General features: G+C 43.3%; 1 protein-coding gene across 12 annotated transcripts in view; it reads left to right on the top strand.

The window, feature by feature from the left end:
• LOC147019097 (chloride channel protein ClC-Kb-like) overlaps positions 1-20,516 on the top strand; it is a 106,485-nt gene that overhangs the window by 44,110 nt on the left and 41,859 nt on the right. For 10 of the 12 annotated variants that reach the window (XR_015062630.1, XR_015062631.1, XM_085899371.1 and 7 more), the window contains 7 exons: positions 2,446-2,530; positions 7,407-7,508; positions 11,946-12,030; positions 12,271-12,441; positions 13,011-13,080; positions 13,206-13,316; positions 13,506-13,722. Coding sequence is in view for 10 of the 12 variants with exons in the window: in XM_085899371.1 (XP_085755497.1) it covers positions 2,446-2,530; positions 7,407-7,508; positions 11,946-12,030; positions 12,271-12,441; positions 13,011-13,080; positions 13,206-13,316; positions 13,506-13,722 (841 nt within the window). In the remaining 2 variants the exon portion in view is untranslated. The remainder of the gene's footprint in view (positions 1-2,445; positions 2,531-7,406; positions 7,509-11,945; positions 12,031-12,270; positions 12,442-13,010; positions 13,081-13,205; positions 13,317-13,505; positions 13,723-20,516) is intronic. The other 2 variants (XM_085899368.1, XM_085899364.1) reach the window with 1 other exon arrangement.

Below are 20,516 nucleotides of genomic sequence, written 5' to 3'. Positions count from 1 at the left end.
CATGACAGGTGAGAGAGGTACCCACACCGAGCCAGCTGGCATGATGACAATTGAAGTCGCCACATATGAGGAAGAGAGAGTTTGGATGAGAAGATAGAAGTTGATGCATGTTTTCGGATAGTGAGGTGTAGATGGAGTCATCACTGTTAGGTGGACGGTACAGTACACATGAGGTGGGAGTGGAGGGGAAGCCGTAGCAGAGGTATCCTGGGGGTGTGGGGGAGTGAGGGCAGTGCATGGAGAGTGAGGAATGGAGTCTTTGATGAAGAGAGCAACTCCTCCACCAGGACGAGGCTCAGGTCTGTCATACTGGAGGAGGGAGTAACAGGGGAGAGATACTTGGGAGTCAGACACATCTTGGGCGAGGAAAGTTTCTGTTAGGCAGATTATGTGTGGTTTGTCAGTGGCAACCTGTATGGAAAGATCTGAAAGGTTTGAGCGAAGGCCCGGGATATTAGAGGGCCACACTTTTAATGAAGAGGGAGGGATGAGGCTTTGTGTGCAGGGGGTAGGGGGGAGGGGGAGGGTAGGACAATGAATGAGGGGGGGACGTAAGGAGGGTTGTTGAAAGAGTGTGGGGGATTGCAGAATAGCTAGGGGAGGGGCTGGATGAGGAGGAGAAAAGGCTCTGTGGTGCTGGGGGAGAGGGGGTACAAGAGAGGGGGAAGAAGGCAGTTGAGGATTTGAGGAGGTGGAGTGAAGAGATGGAGGTGAGAGGGCAGTGGAAGGAGGCAGCTTTGAGGATGAGAGGGGGGGCGATTTTGAGAAGGGTGAGTGAGGGGGATGAATGGTTGGAGAACGGTGAGGGGAGAGTTTTTGAGAGAGGTGAGAGGGAGGCTTGGAGGGAGAAGAGTGTGGTGGTTGCTTTGAGAGTGAGGGGTGAGAGGGGTGAGTTGGCACTGAAATTGGAAAAAAAGAATGGTTGATGGAAAGCGAACATTGATAGCAAACTGGGTTTTTTTAAGTTTTAGGTCAGAGATGTGATTTAACACGTTTCTTGATGGATGCAATAAAGGCGAATTCAGAGAATGGAGAGATGAAACGCTGTAAAAGTTGGATTTTTTAGGCAAGATATGAAGGAGAGTTCGAATTGAGAGCAGTCTGTTTAAATAGCAGAAGAATAGTGCATTATGATACAGTAAAGAGAACCACACGTGTGAAAGAGGAAGATGAAGCATTATAAGAGATCGTTTTTGTTGTTATTATTAATGTTTGAGAGAGTTTTCAACAGATTAGGTCATGGAAGTGTTGTAGAAAAAAAATCGAGGAGGAATAAGAAGAAGAAGAAGAGACTCGTGAGTATGCAAGGAGAAAGGTCGTTTTTTATTTTTATTTTTTTTGGTTTAAGATAAGAAATAGTGATTCGTGGGAGGGATGGAGGATGTTAGGAAAGTGGAGAAGATATAAATTGAAGGTGATGGGGAAAAGGAGGTGGGCTTGACATGAACGACCAATTTTGTGCAGTGTTCGTGACAGTGATACCTCTGAAGGAATTAAATGAGCAGTTGTAAATGAATAATAACCCAGCATCTTACCTTACTTACTTCCTTGGAGTTTTCTTCGTATGCATGCAAAGTTTCAGGCTGCTAGGTTTCATGGTTTTGGAATTATGGAGGAGATACACATACACACACACACACTGACACACACACACATACACACACTGACACACACACACACACACACACACACACACACACACACACACACACACACACACACACTGACACTTATTAGTATAGATAGATGCAGCAGCCAACCCAAATGCCAGACTTCGCAATTGAACAACTTTGGGATGTCTTGGAACACGACCTGAGGGCCAGAGTCAAAAGAGCACAACCCCACTCTGAGCTGCACTTGCTCCAAAGGAGGAATGGTGTAATAATGACCTCTGACATGAACTACCAATTTTGTGCAGTGTTCGTGATAGTGATACCCCCGAAGGAATTAAACGAGCAGTTGCAAAATGAATAATAACCCAGCATCTTACCTTACTGTCCCAATACTTTCTGTATCATAGTTTAAGCTTTAGAAAGGCACTCAGAGCTCAGAGTGGACAGCAGGCTTTGTCGGCCTTTTCAAGGGAGGCATAATCCTTCCTGCAGTACCCTCCGCTTGCACTACCACCAGAGTGGCCTTTTTCATAGTCAGAGTTGACATACAACACAACTCAAAGATCTCACACTGCCTGGCTGCAGGATGCATCATTTCTGTTGACACGGCTATGCCTATGATGCAGTGCCCCCTTGTAGATTGTTTGGAATTTGACCACAAGGCACCGGTACCCAGTGGTCTATTCCAGGTGAAAGTTAAACAAGTAGGAATGCAGTAAGTGAGTAGGGCTATCAAATTATTGTTTGAATTCATCTTTGCTGTATAGTTTTCTGCATCTTGTATTTTTGTTGCGTGACATGCGGTCATCATGTTTTTTACCCACCACCCTAGAGACCATCACCGCGCTTTTCAAAACTAATTTCCGCATCGACTTCCCCTATGATCTCCCAGAGCTACTGTTTTTTGCTTTCCTGGGGTAAGGACATCGGAAAACAATTGTACTCTTACCAACAATGATACCAAGAATAATAATACGAGTCTTAGTAAAAAGGATGAGAAGGGGTTGTTGGGATATGTGTGGATGTGGTTGTAGTTTCAACTGATGATTAGAAAATGCAAAGCTACCTATATTAGTAGCCACATACAAATATATGTGTATGCAAGGGAATGATCGGGAGATAGGAAGTTGTTTAATTTGTAATCTACGTATAATGGAGGTATATGTTGTATGTATCTTGGATGTACGTATAATGTATATGTTGTATTATGTTGGATATTTTATCTTCTCCTCCGAGAGGTTCTGACCTAGGAAGCTGAAACTCTCAGGGATTAATGAGGATGACTTGAAGTCGTGCCTTTGCAAGTTTCGTTTGATTCCATCAAGTTTTGAAAAAAAAGGTTTTTCACCAACCTTGATATTTTCTTCCTTTGTGGAAAAGCAGAGCAATTTGAATTATCTGAGCTATATAACCACGATGTATTTTTTTTTTAAATACACATAAGCAGTATGCATGTTTTTGCAGATACAACCACCCAGATAAAGGGACGCGTCAAAATAACATGTTGCATGCTCAGAACAAGATCGCCCATAGAACAGGTACTCTGCTCGTATATAGTAATATTAAGTGGGGAAAAGCCAAGATATCAAACTCAACGAGACTCCAATTCATAGTTTTACACCAAGAAAGCAATTTTTTAAAAACTGGAATTTCCAGATGTGGCATTCAAACACCGATACAGAAGCATAATGAGACCGAACAAGTTAAACGTAGAAAACTTATTGGAAAGCCAAAGAAACTCAGCAAAGCAGATGACCAATACTTAAAGATAAGTTCCTTAAGAAAGAGAAAAAAATAATAAATTTAATGCTGAACTTGTATAAGAACTGGCACAGATTTCAAGGGTTTAAGTGGACTCATCTCCTGTCAGAATGTCTCTTGCCAATAATGGTCTCCATGGGTGAGTTGCTGCCAAAAAGCCGTTTCCAGGTAAAGTTAACAAAGCCAACAGACCAAAATATGCCCAAGAACATCAGAGTTAAGATGCTAATCAGTTGGAAAGAATGGCCTCCTCAAAGTCCTGACCTTTAACAACATCGAATCTGTCTGGGATTATTTGGACAGGATGAAAAAAAAAAAAAGAAAAACAACCAAAATCAAAAAACAAATGATGGGAAACATTACAGAATGCATGAAACAACCTCCCAGTGGAATATCTCCAGACTTTGCAGGAAAGCATTCCAAGACTTTATCATTTATCTCGGATGCGTCCGCCGAGTAGTAGTTGTAGTATTCCAAGACTGATATCTGCTGTTTTGCATGAAAATGATGGTCACACCAAATATTTGGAATTTCATGAATTAATATTGTAAAATAAAAGTAATGTTTGTTTTATTAATTAAACACGATCATTATAAAAAAACCCTTTATCCAACTATGTTAAACCAAGAGCGAGAATTGCTTTGCAAATACGTCCCCTACCGATGCGATATTTTCGAAGACCAAAAAGGGTATAACTCTGTGAAAATTTGATGAAAACCCCTAAAAACCAAACTTGTTCTGTAACTTATAATAAAGTTATGCACCAAGTTTCAGTTGAATATGTCAGAGAGTATGGGGAAAAAAAATCTGAAAAACCACAGGTGAGATGGACGGACAGATGGAGAGCAAACCTATAGTCCCCTCCAGTGAAACTGGTAGGGGATTAATAAGGCAATTCTATGTATGTATGTATGTATGTATGTATATGTATGTATGTATGTATGTATATGTATGTATGTATGTACAGTGCCTATAGAAAGTCTACAGCCCTTTCAAATTTTTCACCTTTGTTGCCATGTAGCCTGGAATTAAATTGCATCAAATCAGATTTTTTTTTTTCCACCTTTATGTCCACATCGTAACCCACAACTTCCAAGTGAAAAACAAATTCTACAAATTTCTGAAGATTAATTAAAAATACAAAACTCGAATATCTTGGTTGGAGAAGTGTCCACACCCTTCGAATAGCAATTGTAATTTTGCTCAGGTGTAACCAATCACCTTCAAAATCACAAACCAAGTTAATTAGCCTGCACCTGTGTTAAATTGTCATGATTCTGATCATTTCAGAATAAAATCAGTTGTTCCTGTAGGTTTCCTCTGCTGGGTGGTGCATCTCACAGCAAAGACTCAACCATGAGTACCAAGGAGATTTCAAAATATCTCCAGGAAAAGCTGTGGAAAGGTACAGATCAGGGGATGGGCACAAAAAGTATTTCAAAGGCCTTGAATATCTCATGAAGCACAGTCAAAACAATCATTAAGAAGTGGAAGGCGTGTGGTACCACCAAGGCCCTGCCGAGATCAGGCCATCCCTCCAAAGTGGATGACAAGCAAGGAGGAGACTGATCAGAGAGGACATCAAGAGACCAATGGCAAATTTGAAAGAGTTCCAGGCCTTTATGGCAAAGACTGGTCACTGTGTGCATGTGACAACAATATCCCAAGCGCTGCACAGGTCTGGCCTGTACAATCGGGTGGCAAGGAGGAAGCCAGAAGGAAGAAGTGGCAAGGACAAAAGTTTTGTGGTCTGATGAAACTAAGATACAACTTTTTATCCTAAATGCAAAACGTCAGGTTTTGGCAACACAGCACATCACCCAAAGAACACCATCCCTACTGTTAGGCATTGGTGGTGGCAGCATCATGTTATGGGAATGTTTCTCATCAGCAGGGACTCGAGCACTTGTCAGGCTAGAAGGGAAAATGGATGGAGCAAAATCCAGAAAAACCCGAGAGGAAAACCTGCTGTCCTCGATAAGAAAGTTGAAATTGGGACGGAAGTTCACCTTTCAGCATGACAATGACCTGAAGCACACAGCCAAAACTACACTGGAGTGGCTATGGAATAAAAATATAACTGTACTTGAGTGGCCAAGTCAGAGCCCCGACCTAAATCCAATCGAAAAATCTGTGGCATGATTTGAAGATTGTCTATCAACGCTCCCCACGTAACTTGACTGAGCTTGAACAGTTTTGTGCTGAAGAATTGGCAAATATTGCCCAATCAAGGTGTGCAAAGTTGGTAGAGACCTGTCCCAACAGACTCACAGCTGTAATCGCTGTCAAAGGTGCTTCCCTTGAGTATTAACTCAGGGGGATGGACGCTTATCCAACCAAGATATTCTGGTTTTGTATTTTTTTATTTTCTGAAATTTGTAGAATTTGTTTTCACTTGGAAGTTGTGGGTTACGATGTGTAAATGAAGGTGGAAAAAAAAATCTGATTTAATGCAATTTAATTCCAGGCTAGAAGGCAACAAAAGGTGAAAATTTGAAAGGGGGTGCAGACTTTATATAGGTTATGTATGTATGCATGTATGTATGTATGTATGAAGGTATGTAGGTATGTATGTACATCGGAAAATCATAGGACAAAAACAAGGCTGGCCCAATCTCCACCAAATTTTGCTTCTGTGTTGGTGGTACCTCGAGTCAGGTCATTGGCACAAGGGAAAAACAACTTTTTTTTAAATCCCTCCCTGTGGGGGGAGACGACTTACGATTTTTGCCAGATCTCCACCAAATTTTGCATACGTGTTGGTAGTGCCCAGGCCAGGGTAACCCACCCCCACCCTCTCCCCCCCCAACTCTGCGAGGGGGGAGACAACTTGTCAATGCTCCCCAAGGGAGTGTGAGTTTCTAATTTATCAAGGTAAGCCAATGTGACATTAAAATTGTAAATTTTCAAGGTGGTCTAAGACTTTTGCACATTGCTCTACTGTACATGTTTCAGTTTATTGTCTGAGTGCTGGACATTCAGAGAGGTCGATGAGGAGGGAATGGACAAAGGTTGCTCACAGTTTCTCCAGCGTGATGGATAGAAATTGCAGATACCAGAAAACAACAACATCTACAATTTTCTAACGAGTTTCACACTTAACATATAGAATGACCAGCAGAGGTACCTGCACCTTGTGTGGAAGGAATTTAGAGTTCAGATATAAGAAGATGATTTGTAGTACTTCCTAGCACATATATAATATGTATTATATACATATATATTATAGCGTATCACTCAACAATGGCAGGCAGGATAATCTAGCAGTACGCAGACTCACCTCTGAGCTGTCTAGCCTGGGTTCAAATCCTGACCCAGCTCCAAACTGTCATCCCGGTGTTTCACAGGCAGGGTGATTCATCAATGTGTGTGCCATCCCTTGGATGGACATTAAAATGGGCGTCCCATCTCATAGCATTAGTTGGTAGACATTAAGGATCCCACAATGTCCTTCGTGAAGAGGAGGTGAGCTATCGCCGGCACTCTGACCAAATTCCTACTCTAACCCACAGAGGGAACTGCATCAACGGCACAGCCATGCCCCTGCAAAAAAAACTGATGCTCATCCCCAGCTACGTGCTGCATATGAACAACAATATCGACGATCACTTGACAATTGAATGCCCCGACCCTGAGCTCGTGGCAGCAAGAAACAGGATAGCTCAGATGGTATGATGTCCGCTTTGGAGATTTCCTATTTTGGGTCTCAAATGCAGTGGAGTAAAATCTGAGTAAAATAAATTGCATAACGATTCAGTGCATTCCATTCTTCAGGAAGGGATGTTTAAGCTGTCTGTCCTCACGTCTGCAGTGAGGTGGTTGTATGCCTTGGGAGGACATTGGAGATACTTGTAGGCCTTTGGAGAATGGGTCGTCAAATATTGATAAAAATCGACCATAAAAATGATTTGCTGGTTGCGTAATCATATTGCTTATGGACATGTATGCTTATGGACGTAATCATGGACATGAGTGACTTGCATTTTTCCTTTGAATGTGTGTCCATGTTCGTGTTCACGTGATCTGCTGCAGATTGATCTGTGGATTGGTAAGCTGGGCTTGTCTACAGAGCCAGCAGAAGTTCATCCTTCTCATCAAAAGAATCCCGCTTACATCATGTCTGCTTACAAAACAGTACGACGCCCATGTCTCTGTGATAATCTGTGTTCAACAGTTTTCACTGTGACCTCACCCTGAACAAATGTGGAAGTTTTCAATTAAAAAAAAAAAAAGAGAAAAGAATACTGCACAGTTATTCGTCTTAACTCTCTTTGTTTACCTTTTTTTCGTCTCTTTCTCACCTGTGGAACTCACTTCCAGTCTGTTCAGTCCCATTCTTCCTTTCAGGGCTTCAAGACAGCTGTTCATCATGACATCAGGTCATCTCTCATCTATATACTCATGATCTCTTCTGTCCCCAAATTATCCCATTCCCCAGCACTCCCCTTTTCTTTTCTAGCTTATTGTGATTTCCCCCTCTCTCCCTCACCCTTTTCGTTTGTTAATTGTCGGTTGGTTTGTTCCTTTTCTCTTTCATCCCCACTTTACTCGTCATCTTCTTGCTGCATTTCATTCAGCTTGTTCACCCCCCCCCCCCATGTCCTTCTCCCCCTCCATTGATCTCACCCTCACATCTACTCTGCTGTTGGTGTTTCCCCCTTTCCATTTTGTTCCCTTCCATTCTGCTCTAGCTTTCCCATGAACCTCGATCATGTGTCGAAAAAAGAATATTTCAAAGTCCCACCCCTATCAAGTTGCAACAGGAAGAAGCTGCTTGTCTGAACTACCTGTTGGGAATTCTCATTCCATACAGATGGGTAAACATTCAGTCTTTGCGAATGGTTAACATGGGGTTAAAATAGTTTGGGTTGGCCCATTGGTATTCCCATCAGAAACACTGGATCATGATGCAGGACAACCTGAGTTCACATCCCTTATAGCTTATGCGTTTGTCCACTGTCTACTCATGTCCTTGCAATTCATGTAAAAGCACACTGATGTGTACTAATACATTTGTCCTTGAACGGTCGTCGTCCTTCGTTTGCAGCACCTGGCTGCACATTGGCATCAGTTCTTGCAGGGGCTCCCTGATGCAGGGGGTTCCCTGTAGGGTAGAAGCAGCAATTTGTAATTTGTTCATGGTGTTGGCGATAGCTCGCCCACTCTTCGTGAAGGACAGTCCTGGATCTTTGACATCCACCAATTAATGTCGGTTGATGGGACGCCCGGTTTAACGTCCATCCGAGTTGATGACACACACATTGATGCCTCGACTGATCACACAGCTCAGAGGCGGGTGTGCGTTCGCCGAAGCTATCCTGCCAGCCCTGTCCTAGAAAATAATAGCACCTGGCCTTGCCTGTACAGAGGGTTTGATGCAGTTCTCCTTACATGACTATGCTCTAAGATTACAATCACTACTTTCATCAGTGCACATATTACAGACCACTTATCTCTGACAGATCCCTAATACAGGTGTAACTCTCACCTACTTGAGCACATATGGACCAAGCTATTCTTAGCACATTTCACTGCATGTGAAAGTTCCTCCATGAGCCTGAGCTCGTTCCAAATATTTAAAAAAAAACACAAAAAAAATTGCAACAAACTATAGTCATTCCATTCTGAGGATCTGATCCACACCTCACTTGTCATGAGATACTAGAGAGATTTCCACCTGTTCCATGTATGTCTTATGGTGGTAAATAAAGGGAAAAAAAACAATGTCCGTAGCCTTATCTCAAAGCTGATTAAGATGCAGCAACAACTATTTATTTTACCGCCAAAATTCCTGATACTCTCACATGCCAATGCACCAGGAGGCATCTCTCTCATACAAACTCGAGGCTGGCCATTAATTCATGAACTCTCGAAGGAGAGCCATTTGTGACCCTCCAGTACAAAACCAGTCGGAAGTCGCAACAATTCAAAATTTTCAAAAAAAAAAAAACCCCAACAACTCAATATTGAATTTTTGCCACTTCCGACTGGTTTTGTACTGGAGGGTCACATTTGACCCTCATATGTTTATAGTTTTTCAGCTCGTAGTTTCTCGTCCATACGTCTCTATAGTTTCTTAAGAAAAGTAAAGAGTTCATAGAGCACCTCACTATGCGAAGCCTTGAGAAACAAGGACTTGGGGTGGGATCTGCGAGCTGCAAATTTGATTGGTCGTGGTGACAGAAAATGTTGCAATATTTTGTCCAAGTACTGCGAAACGGAAGGGTTTAGAAAGTGCTAAAAAGGGTGCTTTCTGTTGGACAGTGTTCAAGTATCCTTACTATAATTCACGGACTGGTGTGTGTGTGTGTGTGTGTGTGTGTGTGTGTGTGTGTGTGTGTGTGTGTGTGTGTGTGTGTGTGTGTGTGTCTGTGTATGTTTGTTTGTGCAGGTGTGTGTGTGTGTGTGTGTGTGTGTGTGTGTGTGTGTGTGTGTGTGTGTGTGTGTGTGTGTGTGTGTGTGTGTCTGTGGATGTTTGTTTGTTTGTCATGTTACTCCTCCAGTTCGAGGCTGATTACATCCAGACTTGCTGTGTAGGATCAGCATGACCATAATTAATGAATAGAGGGGTGTTTTTTAATCTTTGCCAGTGAACTTAGAGGGGGAGGGGGGGAGGGAGGGATGCAAATTCTCTATGAGAACGTGTATCGTGTAGCGCCACCTCCAGGTGGGGGAGTGTATTACAAAAATCCACCATTTACAGTCCTGTATTCCAGTCCCCAAGGGGTCCAGTGCAGTAAGGTGTTTTGGATTGTAAGCAGTAGGGATGTTTTTGCTTCATGCACTTAACCCGGGTGATTTTTTTTTTTTGGGGGGGAGCTGTCAATTGCCTATACACCGCCCAAATAAAAGTATGCCTCAGAAGAATGTGTTGCATGCTTGGAACAAGATCGCCTGTAGGGCGGGCAATCTGCCCGTATAATTCAATTTAAATAAAAAAATAAAACTTTTAAGGGTTGTAGAAAAAAAATTCAGGTTACCGCCATTGATGCAGCTTTGTATCCACCACTTTATTGAACACGTTACATTAGTTCTTCGTGCCTGTTGTTTGTGTCCTTTATGACGTCCTTAAAAACAGTAAGCTTCCTGTTTGGAATGATTTTCAATTTTGTTTCTCCACCAGACAGGATGACATAGTAAAAAAAAAAAAAAAAAAACCCATCAAACTCCTTTCGATGGATGCGCAATTGGGACGATTTCAGAACCAAGGTACTGCTAAATTATCGGTTCTTTTTCCGACTCATGTTCAAATGAAATGAAGTTGTTCCTCGATCATAAACTGACATTCGTGAACAGATAGACAGACAAAGTGAACCATTTGCTTTACCGAGCTGTTCGCTTTGCATATGTGGGGCCCATCCATCCATCCATTGGGACCACACTCTGTGCACAGCGTTGGTGTTGCCTACGCAGTCTCCTTGGCTATTGCACACAATCCTGGACGGGTCGCCACTCCGACACAGGATACCAGCGAGCTGGTTGGCACTCATATAGCCGATCTCAGAAGGATAACAGGCAGAGTCAACCCCACCTGGTATTAATTCAACAGCTGAGCATGATTTAAACTCAGGATCCTCAGATCCCAAGGCCACCACCCTAACCATTAAGCCAACACCAGGCATACACGTGGGGTAATGACCAATTAACATCCTTGAACAATTATCGCAACCATTCCTCAAGAGACTGTAGTTTAATGCATGTGATCCCACATGTGCACATGCGTATCCTATGGAGCTAGGGTCTTGGGTTGGTACTAGGATGCCAGAGCGTGGCCGAAAGTCCAAAATCAACAAAGTTTGCCAAATTACATCTCAGTGTTGGGGCAACAAATCTTCCGAACTAAATGTTCAGAGAGATTTGAGCTTACGCTCATGCTCAGAAGGTCGCTTCACCTTTCTCTCCCACTGCATTGACCACATCTCTCTCAACATTTTGGTTCAGAAGATTCAATGGGTTGGCAGGATAGTCCAGCTGGAGGTGTAATGCACACCCACCTCTGAGCTGTCTCGCTTGGGTTTGAATCTCAACCCAGTTATAAACTGTCATCCTGGTGTATCGCAGGAAGGGTGATGCATCGACGTGAGTGCCACGTTAATCGGGGGGGGGGGGGGGGGACTCTAATTCTCTTGGCGGGTGTCCCTTCTGCTTGCATTATGTAGTGGGCGCTAAAGATCCCACAATGTCCATCGCAAAGAGAAGGCAAGCTCTCACCAGGACACTGAACCAATTACTAATTCCAGCTCTAACCTGCAGGGGCCACTACATCAGTGGCGCATCCACTTCCCAGCAAATGATGCGCCCAACACAAGTTTAATCGTCAATATGTCTCCACCGATGCAGATCGACTCGGGTCTTCAGAAATATTTAGTTTCTAATTGTACATCTCGATGTTGTCCGATGCACATTTATTTTGCTGAAAATGAACATACATGCCGTTGACCAACTTCAATATGTGCTTATTAGCAAGATGATGAAAAGGCATTACGTTTCAAACACACGTCAACTCTGCCCTCCGCTCACATGTCAATGTAATGAGGAAAAAACTCCAATCTGGCTTTTGTTATCTCTCAGGAAGACCGTCTATTCTGCTTTGGCTGCCTTCCTCCTGGCCACAACCACTTACCCAAAAGGGCTTGGTTGTCTGCTTGCTGCTCGGGTATGGAACTCATCGCTCAATACCAAACAGGGCCGCCAGCTTCACGGTCTTTAATGTTGTCCAATATACCCCAGATGCACAAAGCTGTGTTAAGCCTCAAAAACTTCAATCTTCACGGTGTATTGACGAGTGCCTGATTTTTGATGCACAGGTTGCCTCCCATGTTATATCCCACGACTGCGTGGAGTGTCGTCGTACGTTCCATTCTCGCCGCCCTGCCTTCCTTGGACTTGTCCACAGCTCAGCATGAAGGAACTCTTGAACACTCTATTCGACCATCAAACCTGGGGATTGTTGTCTGTCAATAACTCCACGACTATGGGTGGCTTGCAGCCTGATGATCTGTGGCGAGAGTGGGGTGATGCACCTGGTGGCATGTACGCAGCTTTTACTGCCTTTCTGACCATAAAGGTAAGAATGGCCGCTAACAATCTGCTTTTCTTCGGTCTGTCACATTCATAGCCAGTGTATTTATGGGAATGTGGAAAAAGGACAGGAGGGCAGTGTGACCACTCCTCATTTTAATAAATGCCAAGGTGAGCCAATGAAAAAAGCCAAGAATTCACAAGGTTTCGGAAAAGCGATGATAATAGGAAACCTCTAGAAAACCAAGATGCCAAGGTGAACAATGAACAGCCAAGATCTTGTGAAAAAAAGCCAAGGAGTGGTCACACTGCAGGAGAGAAACCATTTCACTTCCAGGTAACAAGACGAAGTGAGGAATATAGAATGGTTTAGGACAAGAAACTTTTCTTACCTGTACAGGTACATTTCGCAGTAACCTGCAAGTAAGATCGAGTTAATTGGCGATAGAAAAAAAAATTGTGGGCAGGGAATGAGGGGCAAATGAGGTAGTAGTGCACCACTAATTTCCCATATTGATATCGTTATTTATGTACAGACCTAGATAACCCTTTGCACATAGGTTTGGATATAACTATGACGGCTGACGTAAAACAAACCCCCCCCCCCACCCTCAGTTTCTTTTGCTGATCATTGCAATGACCATCCCCGTACCAGCCGGATACTTCATGCCCATGTTCATCTACGGTAAAAAGGCCAAAATAACAATGATTTTTCATCAATGTAAAAGTACGTTGCATATTGCACAAATTTCAATTTCAAATGCTCGACGTATGACTGTTCCGTAACGGGTTCATGTGCGTCGCGTGCAGGTGCAGTTCTGGGCAGACTCGTAGGCGAACTCTTGGCCCTTGCATTTCCGGCAGGCATTAGTACTGAGGGAATGGCGGCCTACATCACTCCTGGAGCTTACGCGCTGGCAGGTGTGAGATGCCACTTTGCCCCTGCACAGCACCACAGTATTTTGTTATTTCATGAACACACCATGCTGCATCCAGGTACGAGCGGTATCTGCAAGAGGAATTTGTGAAGGTGAAGACCTCAGTTGTCATGAGTCCAACTTCTGCCTTTCACATTTGGCTTTTGACGGTTCTATGTTCATCTCACCACAGGTGCTGCGGCCTTCTCGGGAGCTATCACACACACTATTTCCACAGCCATGCTGGTCTTTGAGCTCACGGGACAAATTACCCATATCTTGCCAGTGCTTATAGCTGTGCTTCTGGCTAACGGCGTCAGCCAGCGCCTCCAACCATCCTTCTACGATAGCGCCATCATCATGAAAAAGTTACCTTTCCTGCCTCGGCTCGGCGGAAAGGGCCACAATGGGTGAGTGGAAATCTGAGATGTTTGATGGGACGTACGGGTGAGTGGTCTCGTAGCATGATCTTTCCGTATACGAGTAACATTGTATTAATTCCTCCACAATCAACATCATTAAGAGTGTTCACTGCTGCTTTGCGATAAAATCAAGTCGGTTTTAAAATAAGGATACTACAGCAATTGATTGGTTTTTTTTAAGTTTCCAAAGAAGCTAAGCTGCAGGATTACATCCAAATGTCAGGGAAGAGGAATATAGATAGGCACCTAGCTCCACCTGAATGAGAAGCAGCACAGTTCTACCTAATAAGCCAGCGGGCACAGTTCGATTTACCGGAGGGCGAGAGCACCCTTCTCAGCCCACTTTTGCTGCAGCGCATTGTTAGAAATGCACTTTACAATTTTTGGCATTTTTTGAAATAAATTTTATTGATCACAACATATCATACTCTGTATCAAAAGATAAAGGAAGTTGATTTGTTATCACGGTTACAAGGTGAGGAAAGCATGTGATAAAGTTCAAAATAAAGACCAATTACTGCACCATAATCCCAAGAGGGAAGCCAGACATAACAAAACACACACACACACACAAAACATACAAATACACATATATAAACACACAAACACGGATATATAAATACTAACAAAAGCTGTTTTATTTGAAGTTATAACCTTAACTTATAAGCAATCGACTGATTTCCCAACTGCCCGGATCATCAGCTGGACACCGTTTTTCATCGAGGTTTCGATCCTTTCAAACGAGTAGTAGCCTCGACGAATTTCAGACGCAGCACCACCCTGAGAGACCGTTGCCTGCTGACAAAAATGGATAGCACCACGATCTATATGGTAATCACCAATATTGTAATCATCACTGCCAAAGATGGAAGAATCAAGAAGAATACGGTGCGTTACAAGGTGAGGAAACACGAGGTTAGGAAAGCATGTGAAAAAGACACCATACCACCTGGATGGACCGTTGCTTGCTGATGCGGCAGACGCGACAACACCAAAACGGTCAGTGCCTCGACCAATCGACAAGTGAATAAAGGCGATATCGTGACATGCCACACAACCTCTATTTATTATGGTAAGATTACTGTGACACAAATTATTACCTGGACAGAGTTTGGGGAACCCCAACGAGACAACACAGAGCACATACTTAACAATTATAATAACTTCACTCAATCAAAACAGTGAACCTGCACAATACAGGAAATTGGTCAGGATTCTGTGAAATGCGAAAGTAGAAATAATCTTTCATTCCTGGGAATATAAAGTAACTGGGAGATAACGGGCGAAGGGAGATGGAGTCATGCTTTGTGGCTGGTGTAGAGCTGCGCACTGGCTGAAGATGGAATAATGGAGTCCAGTGGTGTGTGGTGGTCATTGTACCGCTTGGCACAAATTAAAGATGAGCGCTTTCTCGTTCTTGTGGTTCTGTTGTTCTCACCCGTGCTGTTATCGTTCCACGAATCACCAACGAAACGGGACTGATCTCTCTCCAAATGTGACTGACACCAATTGTGACTGTCTACTTATTGGACTATTCCCACTTGCGGCACACCTTTTTATAGCCGTACCTGCCGGGCGAGTTTCACATTTCATGGCATGATTCATGGAGTGCCTGCACAATCTCACAAGTAATCCCACACCAATTGCAGGCCAAGGGTCTTCGGCACACAGAATGACATGGATTTGCAGCAGTGAAGGATATGAGGGGCAAGAGGTGCGGGGATAATGCGAATGATAACAAGCAAGGAAGGAGTAGAGTGGAAACCTGGCCCATGGTATGTTTCTGCAGCTGTTTTGCCTTTATAAAACACATCTGCAAGAAGGGGAGGGAGATGGTAAAGGTCATGCACCTTGCACGATATTTGTTTGGAACATATTGATATGTAACGAATGCTGGAAAGACAAGCCACTATAAATGAACCGAACAGATGTGGTGGTCGACAGACACAGAACAGAGCAGAACAGAGCATGCAAACTTGTACACATAAATGGAAATTAACCCCGCTAATGGTGCCAAAATACTGGAACTGTAGCACCTACTTTTTGGTCTTGCACATTCTGCCCTTTCTTGGCTCCCAGATTTCTGCTGGGTGTACACGGTCTACCAGTAACACTCTTCTTGTTAAACTATGAAGATCCAAGCTCACTGCTCACCTTCATTCATTTGTCCCTCTTTTGTCCTGCCTGTGGAACCAACTTACCCAGTCTGTTCAATCCCATTCTACCACCAAGGACTTCAAGACAGCTGTTCCCAGCTTCCTCAGGTCTTCCCCCATCTATACTCATGATCTCTTCAACCCCAAATTACGCTATTCCCAAGCACTCCTCTTTTCCTGGTTATTGTGATTCCCCATCTCCTTCACCCCTTTTCGTTTGTTAGTTGTCAGTTTTTTCCCTTCTGTTTCATCCCCATCTTCCCTTACCACTTCTTGCTGTGTTTCATTCAGCTTCCATGCAGCTTGTTCACCCCCAATGTGTCCTTCTCCTCCTCCCCTTGATCCCACTCTCACTCCTACGCTGCTGTTGGTGTTTCCCGTTTTCCATTTTGTTCCATTCCATTATGCTCGAGCTTTTTCACGAGCCTCAGTCATGTATGCAGAAAAAAAAACAGAAACAAAAGGGCAGGTGTGGATTTGACTTGAGCAGACACTGTCTGGTCTTGGCCTGCAGGTGGGATTCACACAGGGTGTCGTCATGCTGGCGGGTATCTCACATGGCTGGTGCGATGCGAAGTGTGAGGATGGTGATGATGAGATGCTTTCATAGTTTATCAAGCCATCCATGTCGGCGACCAAGCAGAGAGAGAGAGAGAGAGAGAGAGAGAGAGAGAGAGAGAGAGAGAGAGAGAGAGAGAGAGGGAGAGAGAGAGAGAGAGAGAGAGAGAGAGAGAGAGAGAGAGAGAGAGAGAGAGAGAGAGAGAGAGAGAGAGAGAGAGAGAGAGATCTGATATGCAACCTCGAACCATTCTGTTTTCCTTAATCCTTTCTCTAACGGTCCCCATGCATGGACGTTGCTTTTTCCCCATTTGGACCCGCCTTCCAGCACATGTCCTGCAATTGTAATTTCTCCGCTCAATACCAGTGGGCAGTTCCTCATTTCGAGCCATTCTGCCCCTCTCCAGAATTCCACAACTCACACCTCTGTCCTGAACTACAGTCCTTGGTAAAACAGTCTGTGGTTTCCATTTAAAGTTATAAGCACTTTCCATGTGCCTTTGTGCCCATGAAGTCCTCCACCTGGCCTTGCCTGTACAGAGGGTCTGATGCAGTTCTCCTTACATGACTATGCTCTAAGATTACAATCACTACTTTCATCAGTGCACATATTACAGACCACTTATCTCTGACAGATCCCTAATACAGGTGTAACTCTCACCTACTTGAGCACATATGGACCAAGCTATTCTTAGCACATTCTCACTTAGGGTCTCCCCCTCCCCCTTTTCCACGTAACAATACTCTCGGATGTTTATTTGGCACCAAAGCTTTATTTTCTTTCACCAACTAAACAAATAATGTTAGCAGACAGGACACCCAGCTTAACGTCCATCCGAAGGTCGGCACAGCCTGTGAAGCACCAATCATACAGTTTATTGTCAGGTCGGGAATCAAACCCAGAAAAAACAGCTTAAAGGTAAGTGTGCTACCTCTGTACCACACATGCAAACACACCTTACTTGGGGTACCTCATTAGATATTGAGAAGTAAAAGGCAGATTTGCCGTTACCTGGACTACTGTGAGAATGTCATTCTTGAACGACCCTCATAACTCGAAGTCAAGCCTCCATATCGAAATCTCTGCCTTGTTGCTTGTAGGCAGTCTATGATATAACAACCAATCCTCCCACAATTTGTACAACAAAATACAGTGATCAAATCCACCATTTTAACTCCTAATTTAGCAAATGTAAATACAATGATGCAGTCCACGGGTCCATAGTTTCACTTTGTTTGCTTGTACTTCAAGCTGGTGGATCGCAAATGTGGTGATATCACATACACACTTTGTGAAGGGGGAATCATAAAACATTATCAAAACAACATCTTGTTTGTTATTTAGATACGAGTCGTTCATTATTAGGATTCTCACTTCCCTTCCCAGAGAGGATCAGGGCATCACTCACTGTTTAGAAGTGAGCTTCAAATCCTAAACTGAGGCTGGAGGTTGAGGTTGCTCCATTGCCAACAAGATGGCTGAAATAACCATATGGTGGACAATGCTTGGGGCACAATGTGTAAGTCATGATCACAGAATTCGCAGATAGTTGGATGTATTTCCCTGTTCATCATTGCCAAAGTTTTCAAGTAATATTTTATCCTTTCATGACGTTCACAAATATTTTTCTGAAAATTGATGAGAAAAATGGGATTTGATTGACCAGAGTTGGGAGCCACACAAAAGGCTTTGGAGAGCCACACGCGGCACCGGAGCCTCCGGTTGCAGACCCCCAGGGTAGACGATGCCAATTCAAAGGGCATAAGGCGATTGGACGATGCCAATTTAAAAGGAGATTGGAGGCCAGACAAGCTGATGAGCACTTCCGTGGAAGTAAGCCAGCTAGGTTCTTATTGAGCATCCAATCTCTGAGATCTGAGATGTACCTTACACCTTACAGAGCGGTGGCACTGCCAAAGTAGTTCATGGGCAAGGGTTATGCTCATTAGCTTGCCATTGCCTTCCCTGCTGTCAGTCGAGGCAGGAATTTGGAATTTCTTCAGGGTGCCGGTGATAGCTCATCTCCTCTTCGTAAATAACATCGTGGGATATTTGACGTCCACAAACTTATGCCAGTAGACGGGACACCCAGTTTAATGTCCATCCGAAAGACGGCACATACATTGATGAATCACCCTGTGCGTGAAACACCAGGATGACAGTTTATAGCTGGGTCAGGATACAAACCCAGGCTGGACAGCTTAGGGGCGAGTATGCCTACCTCTCGGCCATCATGTCAGTGACAATCCAACAGTAACAAGTTATTGAGATTGTTTTTGTTTTGCTTTTGCATTTTAAAAGGGATAAATTTAAAGATCAGGTTGCAGGTCACCAAACATGTTCTGAAAATTTATCAATATGATTATATGTGCATTGAATAGTTCGATGCAAACTATTGTGGTTGCCTAACTATTGGGAAAATTAATGAAATTTAACTCCGAAGTTGTTATTTCTCTAGGCTGTTGAAAAAAACAGCCGCGTGCCATATATGGGTGGTGACGTCACGTTCTCCAAAACAAAGCGGAAGCTCACTCTTTCATTGAAGAAGTGTCTAGTTGAGCGGGCCGTTCTTTCGCTTTTTTTGAGCTTGCAACTGTCTATATTATCGTTTTTATTCCCGCGCTTTCAAAGAAAAGTGGGAATATTGTGATTGTCTCCGCCGTCCGTACGTCCGTCTGTCTTACCCTGTAACTCCTACACCGTTTGAAATAGGAACTTGAAACTTTGGGACATAGTAGATATATGTATGGGGAAGTGCACAACACTTTCGGATTTTTGATATGACCCCTCGGGGCTGGGCCAGAGGGGGTGCGGTCATGGGGGATGATTTTTTTTAAGTGTATTTACCATTGTACATGGTAAATTCTTTTATAAAGAACTTGCTTATGTGGCCCCCATGAGTGACAAACAGTAACAGGTTTTACTGTATTTATCTAATTGATTATGAATAATTATAATTAATATTACACACAGTTCATTCCTATGATTAAATTGATGCACAATTCTATATATTGCTGGACAGTGTTAAATTAATGTTTCATGAAATGTTGGCATGCTTGCAATGACTTCTGATTTAGTAAACACAGTAAGTCGTTTGCCATAAAAAGCACATCAGATAGAAAAGAATAGTCAATCCATTTTGCAAGATAAAATTTCACCGAGCGTTAATGGGACAAAGCAGTGCGCGCGGGAATATGCGATGGTGTGCCATCGACAACGTAGTTCTAGTTTATTTTGAATTATTGTAGAACAAAGTTATTTGGATATTTGTACATCATGCCTCATACGTGTGTTGTCATGTTTTGCGAAAATGGCTGGAAAACGGGTAATCGCTCCCACCGATTCCCGAAGGAATCAAACATTCGCCGGCAGTGGATAAGATTTGTGCAAACAAAACGGGCGAATTTTCCCCCAAACAAAACGGGTGAATTTTCCCTGACTTTTAAACTTTTAAACAATATCTTTGTGGAAAAAGCGTTGCGGCCTAACATCTCGTCAAGGCGCCCGAGGCCCTGTGCGCCATCGAACATAAACCTTATAAAATATCAGAATTTTACAAACTTCACAACTACCGAGTGTTAAGCATGCTAAGCGACTGCAAAAACCGGAAACAGAATTTGAATCGACTTTAAAACGAACCCGCAACGTCGATCAAAGCAAAAATCTCAATTCACCACAGGAATTCACGCATTTAAAATTATTTTGTCAAAGTCATAAAACCGTAATATTCAGCCATCCACGAACAATCTTTACATAATCCGACAGCTTAACAAGTCAGGTATGTGATGATAACATTTATTGGGATGAAAAATGATTTTTAAACCTCATCTTTGTGGAAAAAGCACCGCGGCCTAGATCTAGCCAAGGCGCCCGCGGCCATACGCGCCAGGCGCCCTCAACTTGAAACATTCATAACTCGACGAATAAAAGCTCAAATTGCACCAAACTTACCTTATTCTTGCGAGCTCACGTTCCCTGTTAGTGGGTGAACAATCCAACGCTTGGCGAATTCTGCTTCGCAATGAAAGGAAGAGCCGACATTGAAGGATCAAAAAGCGACGTCTCTA

Source organism: Eptatretus burgeri, chromosome 10, assembly GCF_056783735.1.
Source record: "Eptatretus burgeri isolate ZD-2024b chromosome 10, Ebu_testis_v1, whole genome shotgun sequence".
Lineage (NCBI taxonomy): Eukaryota > Metazoa > Chordata > Myxini > Myxiniformes > Myxinidae > Eptatretus > Eptatretus burgeri.
Note: the sequence above shows the minus strand (reverse complement) of the source record. Positions and strands in the feature narration are given on the sequence as shown.